Source organism: Rutidosis leptorrhynchoides, unplaced genomic scaffold (genome assembly GCF_046630445.1).
Source record: "Rutidosis leptorrhynchoides isolate AG116_Rl617_1_P2 unplaced genomic scaffold, CSIRO_AGI_Rlap_v1 contig148, whole genome shotgun sequence".
NCBI lineage: Eukaryota > Viridiplantae > Streptophyta > Magnoliopsida > Asterales > Asteraceae > Rutidosis > Rutidosis leptorrhynchoides.
In genome coordinates this window covers 46,453-65,850 of record NW_027266400.1, presented here as the reverse complement: position 1 = coordinate 65,850, position 19,398 = coordinate 46,453, and the positions used below count along the sequence as shown (strand labels likewise).

The window sequence follows — 19,398 nt, the reverse complement described above, 5'->3', positions numbered from 1 at the left end:
AGAAGTTTATTAGGAATAATTATGTTATTATTGTGTTTTGATTTTCTAATTAGAATAAGAAAAAAATTAATACTATTTACTTAAAATTATAACTTGGAACCTAATTAAATTCAAAGTTATAAAATATATGTGTCAAATTACTATTCGTTAATAAAACGTCATGTATCGGATGTTGATTTGACAATAAAATTTGTATTGAAATAAATTTAAAATTTAAAATATATATATAAGAAGATAAGATAAGATGATTTTAATTGATATCTAATTTTAATTTTTTTTTTGAAAATATCTTATACAATCTACCCATCCAAAAATAAAAAATAAATAAAATGAAGGGGTTATGGACTTGGGGTGCCGCGTCATCAGCTTCTCAAAGTCGGATGGTAAAATAACCCTGCATAGAGTTGAAAACAAGGTAGTAGAAGAGTAGTAGTAATAGCAGCAAGCAGTCTCCTCTTCTCGAAGGCTCATTCTCTTGTTCTTGAGCTCTCGAAGCTCAAATAAGGTACTTTTGAGTATTTTTCTTTGATTCTAATATAGATTGACTGTTAAATTTCATGTAATCTATTGGAATTCCATTGTCAAACTACTATTTTGTTGTCGATTGATAGATAATTGTGTTCAAAATCCACTCTTCTTTAACTTCTTGCTCGTCAAATTTTGTGCTTTGATGCCAAACTCCTTTATACTTGTGAGGTTTATGTATCTGGGTGTGTCTTTGTTTTGCTAGATAGCATCAATGGCGGACGAAGTTCATCTTGAACAAAACCTTGCCATTGCCAATGATTTTGTGAAAGTATATTACAAAACGTTGAAAGATCAATCTTCTCAAGTGGGAAATATACTTTATAAGGACGAAAGTTGTTTTTCTTTGGAAACTATAAATTCAAGTACTTATTACTAAGGTTGTTTGTTGTGTTGGATAATCGAAATTGTAAACTCTTTTTGGAGCAGGCTATCAAAGAAAAGATTCAGTCTGTGAATTTTCGAGATTATACGGTGCAGATCAAATCTATAGACAGCTTGAGGAGACTATCAATTGGAATACTACAACTGAACAGCTTGAGGAGACTTTCAAAAAGTTTGGTACCATCAAGCGCAATGGCATCCATGTCAAAACTACCAAGGTATGTGAATTTTCGAGTCAATTTACGAGATTTTCTTGGGATTCGTAATTCATTATTGATTTGTTGCTTAGAAATGACATTTTATCATGTTTCTTTCTTGCAGCAAGGATCATGTTATGGTTTTGTGGAGTTTGAGATGTCAAATTCTATGAAAATCGCAGTTGAGGTATATACAGTTGCTCTCTTTCTTTTTTTCCCAAGTTTAAAGGGTTTCTACTCTAACTCTTAAAATTTTCTTGTCTAATATAACTCTGGTTATCGATTTCAGGCTTCTCTACAATAAAAATCGGGGGATGCAGAGCTTTTGTGGAAGAAAAAATTACTAGATACAACTCAAGTAGAGGCTCCTCCATTAGTGACGGTTCTAGGAATTTGGGTGGACGAGGTAATAATGCTAGGAATATTGAATCGAGAAACCATTCCTCGAATAGTGACGGTTCTAGGAATTTGGGTGGACGAGGTAATGATGCTAGGAATGAATCAAGAAACCTTTTCTCGAATAATGGCGGTTCTAGGAATAGGAATGAATCGAGAAATTAGTCTAATCGGAATCGGAATTCTACTCCTGCGTGAGCAATTAGCATTACCAGAGATTATGTTTTTCTAGCCATAGTTTGAGAAATTTTACAGATGCACTTTGAATGGAAGATTTTGGGAGCTCTTGTGATTTCTATATTTGCTCTCTTTAAGACTTGTTTTTTTACTAAAAAAAATGGCATAAACAAAGAAATCATAATGAGAAATCTGTGGTTTCCACTTTCCGGATTTATAGAAATAATAAATCTATTTATGATATTTATGATAGCATTGGCAGGCCACACTGGTTCTTGTTCTGGTTGGTTGTGATTGTTAATGTCCCAACCAACATTTCGTCTAAATAAAAACTCACCCATGTTCACAATCCCAATTTCTCGTACCCCCATGTTCTTTTTAAGGTTATCCGACCTTTTTTTAGGCACACTCCCCATACATACTACATTACTATAATACACCGTCCGTCCTTAAATAGACGTTTTACGATTAGATGTATTAACTTTTGAAATTAAAATTATAATATTTTCACGTCTTCAAATAGATGACGTTTTAACATAAAAAATAAAAATAGATGATTTTTTATGATTAGATATATCACTTTAAAACTATAATACTCCCTCCTCCTTCAAGTAGATAACGTTTTATGATTAGATATATCAACTTTCGGATGAATAGGCAAAACGTCTAGAGAGACGAGGTAGTAAAAAATATATGTGTAGCAGATTCATTTTATTACAAATAAATTGATAAGGAGATACAACTCATATAATTCTTTTGAAATATACAATTTACTGAAAAATAAACCTTAATTTTAATTAAGACAATTCCTTTGTTCTGTTTTGCCTAGTCAACTCAGCTCGAGTGGAAATTGTTAGTTACTTACTAGTATCGACTCATTGGCAATTGACCCAATACCTTAGCTTTCTCTCTTAACACAAACTTTTGAATTTTGCCTGTTGCTGTCTTTGGAAGTTGATCCTTAAAAACACAACAGTTTTTGGCGCCATGTAATGTGGCAGCCTAGCCCTGCAATACTCTATCATTTCCTTTTCGGTCGGGATTTTCTCGATACCTTTCCTGAGACTCACAAATGCACAAGGCGTCTCGCCCAAAACTCGTCTGGCCGAGCCACTACGGCTGCCTCGTTGACGGCAGGGTTGGTATATAGCACGGACTCGACTTCTACGCTGCTTAAATTCTCTCCTCCACTAATTATAACGTCCTTCGATCGATCCTTGATCTCTAGATAACCGTCAGGATACATCACAGCGACGTCTCGGTGTAAAACCATCCATTGTTTCTCAAGCACTTAGCCGTGGCAATTGGTTCCTTTAAATATCCTAGCATGATACAAGCACCTCTCAACACGATTTCGCCAATCGATAAGCCGTCGCGCTTCACGCTTTCACCTGTCTCAGGATCAACTACGTCTATCTCCGTCATTCCGGCACTTCTCACTCCCTGCCTCGCTTTAAGCCTTGCCCTATCCGTCGCCGGAAGTCTATTCCATTGCGGTTTCCATTCACAAGAAACGATCACGGTTCCTGTTTCAGTTAACCCGTAGCCGTGACTCACGATGAATCCTAGAGACTCCATACGGAGAAGTATGGCGGCTGGCGGTGGAGAGCCGCCAGTAAGCACATGAACAGGCTTCTCAAGAGGCTGTTGAGCATTAGCTAGCATGTTAAGCACTACCGGCGCGCCGCACATGTGCGTCACATGATGTTTCCTTATGAGGCTGTAGATCGTGTTGGCGTCGATTTTCCGGAGGCAGACATTGGTCCCACCAACAGCCGCCATCCCCCACGTAAAGCCCCATCCATTGGAGTGGAACATCGGCAAGGACCACAAGAAAACAGGCCGTTTCGATATCGACCAATCGACCAAGGCATCCATTGCCGTAATGAAACTCCCTCGATGGCAATGTACTACTCCTTTCGGAGATGACGTTGTACCTATACAATGCCGGACGTTACAATTTTAAAAATTTCGACAAAAACAAAACAAAATTAAATTAAAACATTATTACTTATAATTTACCTGATGTGTAGTTCAGTACTATTGGGTCTAACTCATTCAGTGGCTGGATCCATTTGAAATTCGGGTCACCCTTTTCCACCAACCCGTTATAAGTGTCGAGATAATTATGACCCGACTCCATTCCACTTCCATCATCTGCTTCAATTAGGACGACAGGCGGACGTTTCGTGTTAGGAGGAAACAGAGAGATTGCTTCCAGGACAAGCAAAAGCAGGGGAAAGTCTACAAACACGAGCTTCGATTCGCTGTGACGCAAGAGTCTTGCAATCGTACGTGCGTCCTGGCGTGTGTTGATGTTGTTTAAGACACAACCAGCCATTGGAACAGCAAAATGGAGCTCATACATAGCAGGAGTGTTGGGTGCCACAACGGAAACCACTTGCTTCCTTTTCAACCCAACAATGGACGATATCGATGATGCCAGCTGGAGACATCGACGGTTAGTTTCAGCCCACGTGTAGGCCTTGTCGTTGTACACGACAGATAAGCATTCACCGTAGACAATGGCTGCTCTCTCTAAGAATCCCATCGGAGTTAAAGGGAATGAGTTTGGAGCACTTGGCTTTAGCTCATCCATCTTTTTTTTTTTTTTTTTTCACTTAGAACAGTTTCGTACACATTTAATTTATATACTATGAGTGAGTATTTAAGCATTCATGATACCAAATTTCTATAACTGATCAGTTTCATTAATTTTTCAATTGTACAGTTCATGAAATTTGGTAATGGAGCAGTTAATGTCTACCTACACCTATTTATTATATTGTCACATTAAAATGTTCTCTATCCATAACATACAAACATTTAGAATGTCAATGTATAATGTTTGCCAAAATAACTTAAAAGGGTGTGTTAGTTTTCGGTCTTGCTTCGAATATCTCAAAATACGTTTCTTTACTAAAAACGATTAAAAAATACGTATTTTGAGAGAATTTGATGTAAGACGCAACATGTTCCAGACACAACACGAACGACCATTTTTTTCCTTTTTTTTTACCCATCAACCAGAACCACCTTAGCTGTCTTCTTGTTTCATTCTAAGAAATGAATGTAAGAGTAAATTATAGAACTGCTTTAAAAAGTTGTACTTTTGAGGGTATATCAAAATTCTAAGGAGATTTGAATTTCACACATGTGATCATTACTTTTAGGACATTCTCTGAACTTCAGGTGTCCCATTTTGATGATCAACAGTCTTCTTGTGTTTCATAAACCATTAAAAAAGAAGTTATTACAAAGTGTAAGGATGAAAAATCATAATTACTTGCTTTACAAGAAATCTAATAGTAGTAGTAATTTAGTTTGATTTCTGCAAATTGGATACCAAATGGCAGCTGCGAAAGCAGCAGATCCACCAATGACAGAAACAAGAGCCACGGCAAGTAGAAGCACGGTTTCCCAGGCGTAATCTTCTGGCACAAGGTAAACAACGAAGGACCCAAAAGCAATAAACCAATGCTCAGGGTAAAAAGTGTCCCTGGAGTTCCAGGATCCGTGGCTGCCGAAAGGACACCTAATTCTTCAGCCTTAGAGAGTAGACCTAACTTCTCGATGGACGAAAGCGACAGACCAAACTTCTCTGCTGCCGATAATAGTCTGCCTTCTCCGCTTTCGTCAGGAGTTTCAGCTGTTCGACACGTGTCAGTAGCTTTACAGGACTCGAGTTCCCTGATAGACTGGTTCTCGCTGGTTCGCCGACAGGAAACACTGTTGAGCTCTGCAATTTTTAAATATGCTTCTAGGATTCAGTTGTGCAATTTGAAGTTAACAGCAAATTTCATTCATATCAGTAAAGATAAACGTCATGGAGTGGAATAGCTAAATAGTCTTTCTCCTTTCGTTTAAGATTAGCTAACGAATGAGCGATACTATTCCCTCCCCTCCTTAGAGTTGGCTAGGAACTGGTTCTGAGCCAGTTCCGGTGAAGAATAAAGCTAGTAAAAAATTCGATTGGAGCCAATTTCGGTTCAATTCGGACTAATAGTCAATCGATATAGTCTTAACGATAATAATAATTCAACGATCGCGCACCAAGCTCGATAAGAGCTAGTTCTAAGAGGTAATAAAGCAATAACCTTGATTCAGACAAACTCAAAACATAATTATCGTATAAGCGAATCGAATATCGGATCAGTCAAGAGGGTTTACATTTACATAATGATTTATTAACTCAGAAAATGTGAAATTAGTGACAGACCTTGGCGGAGGAGACAGTTTTGTTTGCAGGTTTCTGGGCAGCCATTGATGGAGGCTTCATAAAGCTTGCTCCTTTATTCATTCTCTGAGAAGGGTAGTAGGAATAGATTGATGGACTCCTTTGAATGCACTCGCCTCCATTTTTAGTCTTTCAAAGCTTTTTTTTTTCCCTTAATTTTTTGTTTCATGTAGAGTGGTGGTGTGTAAGTGTTCTTAGGTCGGTAGGTAGAAGATGAGATTCCAGATCCTAGAGGATATGGGGTGTCCACGTGTTAATCATTTATTGGTCAGATTTGCAACTTGAGTTTTCTACGTGGCCCGGTTCAATTGCTATAACTCGAACCGGAAGTTGACCATTCCTGAAATCGGCCATGGCCCTCACATTTTAAAAAAGTTCATATAGGTCCTTATAAAGTATATAGTTATATACAAATTTATTGTCAATTACTCCGTAATAAGCGTTATGTGTCAATGTCCAAGTATTTTTGTCATATTTTTGCCGTAACTTACTAACTTTTAAGAGATCAAAAGTTTAATACACTCAAATAATGATTCGAATCGAAAAGTCACGGTACGACTATATTTAAAAGTGTTTTCGGACACATCAATAGTATTTTTATATTTGAAGTTTACATCCAAGCTAGCCTAGTTCTTTCCTTATCAGTTTTTGGATGTCCTCGACTATTATTACGATGTGTCTTCTTGTACAACTTCCAATAATTGCATTTTTCAAATTTTTTCTCCAACTCACTTTTCATTTTTTCTACGTTCAAAAATTGAAAATACATATAGTCGATTACGTTTAAAAGTTGAAAATACATATAGTCGATTCCGTACAGTGGAATGGAGGATTATCGTTCTCGTCGTCTCTTTTCACTTTCTTCCATTTCGGAATACGGAGGAAATATATATATGTTGACCTAATTAAGTTTCTTGCATCCCGTCCACGTGGAAATTAGTAAAGGTGAGTTGCCGATTAGGGGTATATATATTTGCATTTGCCTTGTTAGAGGTTCCTCTCCTTGACAAAGCAACATCTGTTTTTTCCTCACCGTCTCTTTTCTTTTAATATTATTATTATATATCTCATTCGGTTTAATTTTTATAATTAATAGTATTATTATCTCTGATCGATCGGTCTTTCTTAAAATTATGCCGACATCCAGATATATCACTGTGGTGAGGGCTGTCGGAGACGACGGAAAGGAAATGGACGGAGTTTTATACAAATGCAAACCTGATATTGTCATCATTTGCTATTGCCATGGAGATTCTCTGTCTCCTCGACAATTCGTCGAGCACGCCGGAGCTAAGAACGTCATAAACCCGTTAAAGCACATAACCGTCGTCCGAAATCCAGGTAGTCCAAAAAGTAGCTATATATAGTCAGGGTTCTTATATATTACTAACTCCGTCCCAAAATAAATGCGTCAAATTCTATATGCATATAAAAAAATTTACAATTATTTTAGGACGGAAGTAATAATAACTAGTATACTATTTTTTTTTTTTAATTTCAATATAGCTCTAACTAGTTTTTGTGTCCTTTTCAATTAGCACTGTTAAAAAAATTACATATGATATTGATTATAAAAGAAATTATTACATATGATTTTTAACAATAAACGACGTCACGAAAGTGTGGGTTGACATCTCTCTGGTTTGAAAATTCTGTGTTTTTTTTGGGTCCCTGGTCTTATTGTAGAAGATGAAAGCTTCACCCAAAACTTTAGAAGTTTAAATATCGCCCCTGGTTTAAGACGGAAACGAATTTTCTACCAAAAAGCTTCAATGTTACGATCGTCTAACTGTCACGAAATGTTACTCAATAACACTGCAACTCGATTATGTAAATTCTTACCCCAGTAACAGTTTAATTACCAATAAGACTACAACTCGGAATTAAAATTAGTATTAGTCCATTTACATCAACTCGGAACTAATTTTTTCTTTTTTGAAGTTAAATTTAGTTCCGAGTTGTAGTTGTAGTGTTATTGATTAACAAACCATCAATAACACTACAACTTGGTACAAAATTACTTCCCAATATCAATTACACTACAACTCGGTACTCAATTTACTTTCAGGTCTACTGGTCTAACCAGCATAACAGACAAACTAAAAAAATCTGAAAGAATGATTGGTGGGGCTCAGAGTCAGACAGGAGTGGAGGAGACTCCATTAATGGCCTTGGGATGAAGAACCAAAAAAAATTAAAAATTAAAAAGGTCTGAAACTTAAGCAAGCCCATTTCTACATATAGAGACAGAGCTGGATTCTGGGTTTTGTAGCAAGCAGCATGCCTCATAAACAAATAAAAGTCGAAACTATTTATAAATAACAAAATCTTGGTTTACTGATAATAATGAGTCACTAACTAGGTTTAATAAATAGGGATTACAAAGCAAACAGTAAGTTAAAATTCTAATATCAGCAGCAGCAAACGAGCATGACAACTTTCTTTCTACCAAGACGATTTCATTTTAGAGATTTCTTCTAGCAAGAACCTGGATTCTGCAGCATAATCAATTGGAGCAATAGATCTTATGGTTACCCTTTGCCTCTTCTCATAGTTGTACTCATTCTGAGACACACTAACACGGAAAAGATGTGGAACCCATGTGACTTGTTTCAATGTAAGTTGATATGGATTATCCTCACCCTCCTGAAATTTGAAGACATAATGAATTATTTTTCTTACAAAATACGTAAATAAACCCTAAACCCTAAACATTTCCTGTTAGATTTGATGGTCATTGCTGATTTACCTGAGATCTCAGATTATCGAGCTCCTCGGCAGATAGGCCCATAATTTTCTCTGCCTCGTCATTGAAAGTAGACACCCAAGTTTCACCACTATCATCAGAGACCTTCACTGACATTATATATCTGTTGGTAAAATAACACGATCAACATTGCAATTTCATAGACAAGGCAGTGTGCAAAATTACTGGTTCATGATCCAAAAGCATACCTTAAACTGCACTCTTCATCATTCTTTTGACATCCTTCACACCAGTATCCAGATCCCATAGCTTCAGTCACTTTCTTATTGCATGTTTTGCAAGCTCGGTACCATAGTGTCTGGTCAGGTTTGATAAAACTTATGTATGCCCTAATGCTGAAGAATACAGGCTGAACAAAAGAAGCATTATTAGTATGGAGCAAGCAATCATCTAGTATCAGGAACTTTTCTGCACAGTTAATGTTGAAACACCTTTTCAGAACCCAGAGACGGGTTAGATGTAATATGTGAAAGGGAGACTCGATCAGAGTACATAGATCTCATTCCGCCGCTCGGCGAAGAACCCAAGCCAGCGCCAATAGAGGCCATTGAAGCTCCTTTACCTTCAGAATCAAACCTGTGCAGCAAAAACAGAAGAATTAAATACACTGCAAGAACAGAATAAGTAAGAGATCAAGCAACTAGTTCAAAGCTACAAACCAGGATCTAAGCTTATTTGCTTCAGGGGAATCAGGATTTATCTGAACAGCACTTCTGCTTATTGTCGACAAAGATACACCTGCAAATGTAGAGACAGGATGAATACAAACTCTTTCACAAGCAAACCATCATAACAAAAATGTTCATAGTTAACTGATTCACCTTGGAAGTCTCCAACCTTCACAGATTTAATTGCCACTACGGGGGACTTATCAGCTATATCAAGCAACTCTTGACCAATGTCGGTGGCAAGTTCATTCCAGAGAGAGACCACAACAGTCTTCTTTCTGCATTAAGATATTAAAAATGAGTACAACACAATCATGTGTGAAGTATGCATGTCATCAGTGTGAAAATAACTTACGACTGGTCAGCAATAGTTATATCACGTTTAGGGACTGTCTCATTGTTGCTTTTTCTTCGAATGCTCATTGTAGGCGAAACATTTTGTACAACTCCAATGATATCTGCAATTATTAACCATAAAAGGCCACATCAATTAATGTTAAGGAATAAGTTAAAAATAGATGGATTGTCCATTGTGGTACTCACCGACAAACTCCTTGCCATTGACATAAGGGCCTAATTGATCAATTGAGACAAAGTCAAACTTAGTCTCTGGGATAAATGTTTCCTCATTGCTGGCTTCTTCAACCAGGGAATTCTCATTCAAGGTCATTTCATAGTTGTTTTGAACTGTCTTAAACTGCTTATTAGCAACTTTTAGAGTTCCCTTGGTTATATAGTAAACCTTCCCAAGCTGGAATTTCTCAAAGAATTTCTTTGCTCCTTCATTGAACATCGTTGCTTGTATTTGTGTACCCTGAAACAAGAAAAAGCAAGCTCAAATCATGCCAGTTCCAATATAGAGCATAACCCATCATGTCATGGAAATTACCAAAAAAAAAACAAACAAAATAAACAAACAAAAGTTAGTGAGCTTACATCTTCATCGGTTAACTCTACATTAAAGACACATCCTTCTCCCCTTACATTCTTATAGGTTCGCATGTTTCCTTTGTTCGTCACCCGAACCTTAATGGTCCAATTGCCTTGATAAGGATTCAAGGAAACAAGTGGATGAACTCTTCGTGAGACTGCCATTCGCGTAGCAGGAGCCGCACTGAAAATTCAGTTAAAGGGGTCAATAAACAAGAACTATAAATTTTCTAAAATAATATGTTTGTTCATATTCACAATTATAGACAAGACCTAAACCACCACAAGATATTATCATCCGACAAGCGACGGCCAAACCAGATTAATCCAAAACACCAATCATCTTGTTATTTACAAATTACACATAGGGAAAAAAATTGCAGTCAAGCAGCATTCATTACTCACAATAACAAGATAGATTAACAGATTATAAACAGCTCTTATCGCATAGTTTCATTGTAGGATCAAGCAAAATCCTTTCACGTTTAAGAAAACGAACTCACTTTCCACGTTGTTCATGAACAATCTGAGCAGCTGACTTAGAAACGAATTCCTGCTTCGGCTTCAGAACAATCCCGCTGTTATCCTTGTTAATCTCACTCGCAATCGTAGCTTCTTGCTTCGGTTTCAAAATGATACCAGATTGTTGTTCTTCTCCACTCTTAATCTCAGTTTCGAGAGCAGAAGTAACCACCTCCAGTTTCGACACGATTAGGAACCTGTATATAAACAAAAGGCAAAAAGCCCCTCAGTACATCTAAATCAAAACCAAGTAATTTAGACACAAATCAGAAAGATTCAAAGGGCTTACTTTTCTGATTTGACATCATTCAATACATAATCAAGCACGCGCAAAAGACCCAAGTTTTGGATCTTCCCTGCTTCAATATCAGGTGTAAACGTCGATTGAAGGAGCGCTTTTAGCTTCTTCTTCCCATCACTAGCAGTGAACCTAAAATCCCAGAAAAACAAAATATCGATTAAAAATCTTCTAAATAGAAAAGTCAGATCAAATGTAACAAAACCGGGATTAACGAGCATCAAACCTGTAAGATTTCCCATTTCCAATACGGGTCAGATCCAGAACTTGAATTACGATTTCAGGGAGATTCGGATTCAAATCCGGTGTTGGGTTTGCTAGGATCGTCGATATCGCATCTTGGGTCACCGATTTTGCAGCCATTTTCTATCACTAACCACTCTATCTCTCTCTAGATTGAAAATGTGAATTGTAAAGAGGGGTTCTTTCATTTTTGTACTGGCTCAGTTTTTTTTTGGCGCTAATCGCCATTGTTTAAAAATTTTAATTTGTGTTTCGCGCCTTTCAGTGAGAACGAAAAGTTTTACCAGCCCGCCAAGGCGCCACGTCATTGTTGGAGGGAGTTTTTTTAAATTACCTTTAAGCCCTTTTTAGATTCACGTGACCGGTGTTTGTTCAAATACGATTTTAACCTTTTAGATTTTTTGATGATTAACCTTTTAGATTTATGTGAATGTAATCGAAGAAGTAAAATGGTTCAACCGTTTGATCGGATAAAGTTGTCGGTTTTTTTTTTTATCGAAATTGCAACTCAAACACGAATTTGATGTATGTTAAAACTAAAATCGAACGACAAAATAAAAATTTATGGAAAAATATGGATTTAAATTGGTTAAAATTTATCGGAACGATTCAATTTGAATCTTCAACCGGCCAGATTTCCAAACCCATCAAATTCACGTTTTCGTTCTCATAGTCGAACCGATTAGCTACACAATGAGGAGGACTATATGGACTATGAAGTTTTAATGCAATTACCTTTTTACCCTTTTAATGTCAGGTGACAGGTTGCTATGTAATTACATTTCAACCCTTTTAGATTCATGTAAATGTAACCGATGAATTAAAACGGTTGAACTGACGATATGTAATCCATTAAATGATTTGATCGGTTAAGTTGGTCGGTTTTTTTCTAATTTTAACCCAAACACAAATGTGATGCATGTTAAAACTAAAATCGAACGAAAAAAAATGCAAATTTACAAAAAAGGATCGATCGAAATTGGCTAAAATTGATTGAATCGAAACTTCTAAACAGATTGGTTCGATTTGAATCATGAACCGGCCAGATGTCCAAAGCCATCAATTTCATTGATTTCGTTGCTTTAAACCGAATCTTTGTCCATGATTAACTCGAAATTGACCAATTTATCTATTTAGGAAAGATAATGTCAATTTATCTGAATTGGAAGGAGCAATATAGTAATTAAAAAACAAAAATATCGTAATGGTTAGTATTGGTACGTATAAAAGTATGAAAAACAACTATTATTGTATATTGGGGGAGTATTTTACAAACTAGCCTAAAGTTTAATTGTCCTTTTTCTTTAACAACAAGAAAAGCAACACCATTTGTTTTTGTTTCGAGGTCGTGCTGAATTTGGCGGAATAGGTTGTTTGGATTCATTAAAGGCAGCTTCGTCTTCGTCTTCGTCTTCCGCTTTTGTCGGTGTTTTCGGGCTCTCCTTAGGAGTTTGTGGCTGTGATTGTAGCTGTTTCGATACTTTTCCTGGCTTTGATGAACAACTTTTATCTACCAATCTGCACAAAAGTGAATACACTTAGGATGACTTGTGGAAGAAGGCAACTTTTATATACATAAATATATATGTGTATATATATAGAACAAGCAGAACTATATAGTGTATTTTGATACGGAGGTAGTATATGGAGGTAGTACATGCGTAATCAAGGATTCGGACTTACATTGGAAATGCGAAAGATTTTACACTTCCCATACTATCGTCAGAACGAATGGAATTGCTTCCCAAATTAGGATGACTTGTCGAAGAAGGCAACTCTTTTACTGAAGGAAGTTTCTGCACTCTAATTGGAACTTCGTCTTCTTCTTCTCCTTCTTCTTCATCTTCTTTTATAACATTGTCTCTCATCGTCCATGCAGCCGTCGCTTCCATCACACCAAAATCCGATTTATTGTTAGGCGAAATATCAGTCGACTTATTATTATCCGTGGGTGTTGAAGGCACTGTGGAGTCTACCGTGGGGGCATCCGATAATAATGGATCTCCGATAAAACTCATGTTTCCCGTATGTATACTAAACAGCGATTCGTTGGATGCAACGCTCCATTCATTTGGAGCAGTTGAAATAGTTCTGGCGAATACGTGAGATGGGATTCTATACGTAGAAGGCGAAACAGCAGGGTCGACAGGATCCATAGCACTCGTCGGAGAAGATTGTGTTATAGATGGAGATGGCATACCGTCTTTTCCTTGTGTAGAAAGTAATAAGCTGTCGGCATCGGACTTTCTCGGTTGATGAGCGTCTAAATGATCGAATGGGACTTCGTAAGAAGAAGACGTTACGGAGGACGAGGAAGCAGTTGTTGTGTTCAGCCTTTTTCCGGGTGTATCAATATCATTGTCAGCCGGCAAATTTGCAGACTCCATAACTGATAAAAACAACTCTGCTTTCAATTTCAGGCCGCAATAGCTTGTACAACACTCATATATCAAAATATGTATACTTCAAATTCTGAAACAAGAAATTACACGTGACACATCAAGATCATATTATTGGTTAAACAAAAATAACATCTAAAAGCTAACATCGTGAGAATCAAATCAAAAACTCAAACCAAAGTAGGCTATGACTTATGATTTACATTTCTAGGTATCCTATGAACACTTCTGAGTAATCTTATGTCACACTTATACATTGAATTTTTATTAATTACCTTGTCTGGCCACATTACAACGAACAATAACCTTTGGACCTATATATCTATGGCACACTCTATGCAATATATACTACCTTCTTGAGCTATCTTGTGGCACACTCTATATATCGAAAAAATTACCTTCGAAAGCTATTTCGAGCTACGGCCACCCATTTTAATACTCCCCCCGTCTCAAAATAGATGTAAATTTTTCAATATAAATTGCATGTAAAAATTTGCATATATTTTGAGACGAAAATAGTATTAAATAAATAAAAAATATGGTAGGGATATGCCCTTCTAACAGTGCAAGCACATTTCGAGCTAAGACCTAGTGCTTTGTAACAAATAAATTCCGTAAATCGGCTAACTTCAAAGTTCAATTATAATCCAAAATTCTAACGGATAACATGCATATAACACATCGAAAAAATTGGTTTGATCTAATGACATAATTCAATTCTTCTACGGAAAATAAATTAACGAATGATTTTTTTTTTTTGATGAAACGAATGAAATTACTACGCAGAATAACTTACGTTGAGAGATTACCCCAAAGGATTTCCACCAAAAAAAAAAAAAAAGGCTCTTGATCAAAACCCTAGAAATGCTAAAGCTTGATGAACAAATTCACTAGATGACCCAGAAATTAATTACAATCAGGTTCATCAATGGAAGAAATGAACAAATGATGATCAGAAGCAACTGAATGGTGATGAGTAGAGATGAGGATGGATTGGATTTTCTCAAGGCCTTGCATGGCTTTAGGCGTTTTTTTCTCATGTTTCATTTTCTAAATAAAAATTAACTGAATGAATAATTTTTATTTTTTCCCTTCTTATTACCCCGTTTCAAAATATATATAGAGGTGAATTTACAATAATTTTCAATAAATACATATTTATTTGAGTGAATTTCAAAATATAAATATCATGTATTTTGATACGAAACTCGTTAATATTTATAATATTTTCATAAAAATCGAAGGTTATTAAATGTTTATCCAATACAATATAATAATTCAATATCCATAATTTGTTGGGAGGAAAATATGAAGTATGGATTAAGCCTTTTATCAAAAGGCTTTAAAAACATTTGGGCCCATTATTCTTAATGGGCTAAGCACACATCGAAGATGTTAGCTTTACTGGCTCTGTACTTTATGCAAATGTGAGCCTTCTCCATTTATTTATTTATTTATTTATTTTTTCTATTACAAACTACTCAAATAAAATCGTTTCCTCATTGAATCAAAGAAAATATATAGTCAAATAGGCCACGGTCTGATTGGCGAGCCCTCTCCAATTGGTGTAGGTGTACGTTAAGAACAATATATAATTATATAAATGATTTGGTCCATTTAATAATTAATCTATTTTTTGCTGCTTATCTATAATGACATGAATTAATGGAAAGAAGATAAGATAATGACCCATAATTGACCATGTAATTATTATTATCGGCCCTCCCTCGAGGTCTCTATATATATAGAGTCAAATTATTTCCGACATCTTTATTTATTTAATTTATTTATTTATTTTCACTCTTTAACTCATATAGTGACTTGGATTACTAGACATAATGGCATTTAGGTCCATAAGTTAATACCATTAAAGATTTTCCAACTTCACTTTTCCAGTTCTCCTTTCATATTTACATCCTTTTTATATGATAAATTATGAAATTAATAATAAAACTAACGGAATTCATCAACAGTTCCGCATATCGAATTTTAATATTCATGTGTAAGTGATGAGGTAATATATAATGTGTACACGAGAATTTCTTCTAAAGTTGATCAAATCTTGTTAATGCAATTTAAAAAAAAAAAGGTTCGTTAATGCATGTTAGGGAATATTAAGGAAAGTTAATAATCTTTCTTAAGTAGTACGAGTGGTATATCATGTTTTAACCTTGTTCAAGAGTTTGAAGTCAAACTCATGAATCATCATTGTCAAGTGACCTCAATTAGAATTTTCAACCATGGACCTCAAAAGCTAAAAACTAGAGAGAGAGAGAGAGAGAGAATTGCAGAGGAAATCCCACATGTTCTGCTAAACAAATGGTTTTTATCAATTTTTTCCACAACCGAGGAAATTTCCATTTAAGTTACTCTCTCCAAAGTTTTTTTGTTTTGTCAAAAAAATCAAAACCATCTTCTTCTTCAGAACTCAAAAACTCTTTCCCATGTCTCATTTTTCTTTCATTTGCCATTAAACCCTGAAATTTTCTGCCCCTACCCACCTTTTCTCTTAAGAAAAAAACTTGTTTTTTCTGTACAAGATCAAGCTTTTCTGATATTTTCTCAATAAGTTTACATGTCTGTGTTCATGGGGGTGTGTTTGATCTTCTGTCTATTTTCAAATACATAAGTATATATGTATGTGTGTTTTTGATCTTCTCTGGAAAGTTTGATTTTTAAGTCAGCTGTGTGTTTGTAGTTGTTTTCTGGTTTATTCTAATATTGGTTTCTGTATAAAGTGACAATATTAAGCAAAATCTGTTTTATGATCTGTGATTTACATAAATGTTTTCGATTCGAAATTGGCTAATGCACAAGTTGATGTTTTTCCATCTGTCAGTCTTCTTTATTCCAAGATTTTCTGAAGGATAGGATAATAGTCTATACCAAAAACACAACTTTCAATCTTTCATTGCTCTAAAACCCTTTCATACTCATTCTCAGATTGCATAGACATCGATATCTATCGTCTGTCAATCATAGAAACTTGAGGATCATCCCTCTTGAGATTGTGTGTTTGATTGATTTGGCTAGGATTTGTGGATGGCTGAGTATCAGTCAAATGATGGAGAACAGCATGTGATTGCTGCTGCTAGGCATATTGTAAAAGCTTTAGGGTCAACCAAGAATCTAAGCGACGATCTTAGACGAATTCTCTTGGATCTTGATTCTCACTTATCGTCGTTGACCATTGTTACAGAAGATGGAGGTGGTGGCGGCGGAGGAGGAGGAGGATTATTTCAGATCGAGCAGCGTCTCAAAGATGCAGAGAAAAAGGTAATGAATGGGGAAAAATCTAGGATAGTTTCATTATCTGAGTATTTGGAAGCTGTCAATGAAGTTCAAGTACTAAGAGAGAGTTTAAGAGGTTTGTCTCTAAAGGGAAATAAAAAGCACAATGAATTATTCGGCCGAGCTGATAGAATCTTGCACATAGCAATGTCTTCTCTAGAAGGAGAGGTGGCTCACATTCTAGTTGAGCATAGGCAATTTCTTGAACCTGATTGCATCTCCTTTCGTTCTCATGGAAATGAGGTTGTTTATGATGAATCGTTTGTTTCATTGGATGATCATGAGGAAGCTATAAGCTCGAGTAATAATGATTCTGATGTATTGATCATACATTTGGTCGATCCAAAGATTATTCCTGATCTTAAGTCCATTGCAAATACCATGTTTGCATCTGATTATGGTCTGGAATTCTGTCAGGCTTTCATTTGTTTCCGGAGAGAAGCTTTAGACGATTACATGGTTGTTCTTGAAATGGAAAATGATCTGAGCATTGAGGAAATCATGAAGCTCGAGTGGGAAATTTTGAACAACGAGATCAGGAAATGGGTTAGAGCTATGAAGATCATCACCCGAATCTATCTGGCAAGCGAGAAACAGTTCTGCAACAAGATTTTGGGGTATTTTGGAATATCGGTCAATCCACGCGTCTTTGTGGAGATAACGAAGCCTTCAATTTTGCGTGTCCTGAATTTCGGAGAAGCTGTTGCAATGGGAAGTCTTAGACCTGAAAAGCTGATTCGGTTACTTGACATGTATGAGGTTATGGCAGAGCTTCTTCCAAATGTTAACGAGCTTTTCTCAGAAGATGTTGGCTTTTGGTTTAGGAATGAATACCAAAAACTTCTAAGGAGCATTGGTGAATCAGCAAAGGCGACTCTTTGGGAATTCCGAAATGCAATTGCATCTGATGAATCCTCGTGCCCTTTTCCTAATGGTGGAATTCATCATCTAACTCGATATGTCATGAACTACCTCAAGATTCTCACGGAATATACAGATACTCTCAATCTGCTTCTCCGAGACCCTGATTCGAAGGACGATTCAAATCTCGTTGTCGCTGAGCCGGAGAATGTCAATCCGATCAGTTGGCATCTCCGGTCGATAACATTTACATTAGAATCCAATCTGGAGCAGAAATCGAGATTGTACAAGGACCAACCGTTGCAGCATATTTTCATGATGAACAATATTCATTACATGGTTCGGAAGGTCATGGGAATAGAACTTAGGGTTCTGTTCGGAGACGAGTGGATAAGGAAGCGTGCAGGGAAATACCAGCAGCAAGCAAGAAATTACGAGAGGGCCACTTGGAGTTTCATCCTCTCACTGCTCAGGAATGATGGGAACTCATCGAGAAGCGTCAGGGAGCGGTTGAGGCTTTTCGCTGCTGCTTTCGATGAGGTCTACAAACTCCACACTCGATGGTCCATCCCTGATCCTGGGCTTAGAGATGATTTACGAATTGCAAACTCAATGAACCTCATTCCTGCATTTCGAAGTTTTCTTGGCCAACACTCTAGTCACATCAACGATAGACATCTCAAGTACTCCGTCACTGATCTAGAGAACTTGCTCTTGCATTTTTTCGAAGAATTGCCAGGATCGTTACACAATTCTCGGAGGAGATGAAGCCGGAGCCTCTCCAAGGGATCTAAATCAGGGTCAGATAACCTTTTCTGATTTTATTCTTTATAAACATGTGCATTTTGAACTCGAAAAAAAGAAGAAGAAGAAGAAGAAGTGCAGTAGTAGTAGATTTACTTTCATTTCGAGTGTAATTATCACATGAATGCCTGTTCTAACAAACCTCAGGTAAAATGTGGCTATACTCTTGTATCATATTCAAAATGTCGGATTACAGAACCTGTTTTGTTCAAGTTCTTCCAACTCCTGCTAGTATACGTACATATAATCTATTTTTACAGATTATGTTGTTCTGGAAAAGTAGTTAAATTTATCAGTTCATTCATGAGAGCAGAATTCAAACTCACGGTGCTTATTATCTCACCACCAGCTGCTGACTAGTAGATTGCCGTTGTGTCATAATTACGATTGATTGAAAACGTCAGCGACAGAACCTATAGTTGCATGCAGGCCAAGCATTGAAGTCTACTTCAATGGAAGTTAAAATTTGTTGCTACACATTCATGTACCATTAAAGTCTACAAGTTGACAAAAGTTGTTGAATGGTAGTATATATAATAGACACTCACAGTTGGATCTGGTCCTGCTCATTTATGCACATTTTTTGTTCTTTCTAAAAGCATTTTTGACATGGTAAAAGTTGACCTGATCAATGTAACCCATCTGTATCCAACAAGAAAACAAAAGTTAACGAAGTTTTACAAATTCAAGCTCAAACTG

The 19,398-nt window shown here is 36.4% G+C and overlaps 3 protein-coding genes and 1 pseudogene across 3 annotated transcripts; 1 reads left to right on the top strand and 3 right to left on the bottom strand.

Annotated features, from left to right (window-relative positions):
- Positions 1-2,543: 2,543 nt before the first annotated feature.
- LOC139881381 (probable CoA ligase CCL11) lies at positions 2,544-4,278 on the bottom strand. The gene is given in 5 exon segments (XM_071865863.1): positions 2,544-2,648; positions 2,651-2,769; positions 2,772-2,939; positions 2,942-3,616; positions 3,702-4,278. Coding segments are annotated over 5 exon segments (1,644 nt in total).
- A 720-nt stretch (positions 4,279-4,998) lies between these two features.
- Positions 4,999-5,979, bottom strand: LOC139881380 (uncharacterized; annotated as a pseudogene).
- A 2,382-nt stretch (positions 5,980-8,361) lies between these two features.
- LOC139881378 (replication protein A 70 kDa DNA-binding subunit B-like) lies at positions 8,362-11,464 on the bottom strand. The gene is made up of 12 exons (XM_071865862.1): positions 11,328-11,464; positions 11,093-11,233; positions 10,785-11,000; positions 10,288-10,465; positions 9,895-10,165; positions 9,707-9,809; positions 9,505-9,629; positions 9,343-9,421; positions 9,115-9,259; positions 8,872-9,032; positions 8,666-8,786; positions 8,362-8,562 (listed from the first exon to the last, which is right to left on the bottom strand). Exons 1-12 carry the CDS (start codon positions 11,462-11,464, stop codon positions 8,362-8,364), a joined length of 1,878 nt encoding a protein of 625 aa, XP_071721963.1.
- Positions 11,465-16,785: 5,321 nt separating this feature from the next.
- Positions 16,786-18,663, top strand: LOC139881377 (exocyst complex component EXO70E2). The gene has a single exon (XM_071865861.1). It carries the CDS (start codon positions 16,786-16,788, stop codon positions 18,661-18,663), a length of 1,878 nt encoding a protein of 625 aa, XP_071721962.1.
- The last annotated feature ends 735 nt before the right edge of the window (positions 18,664-19,398 follow it).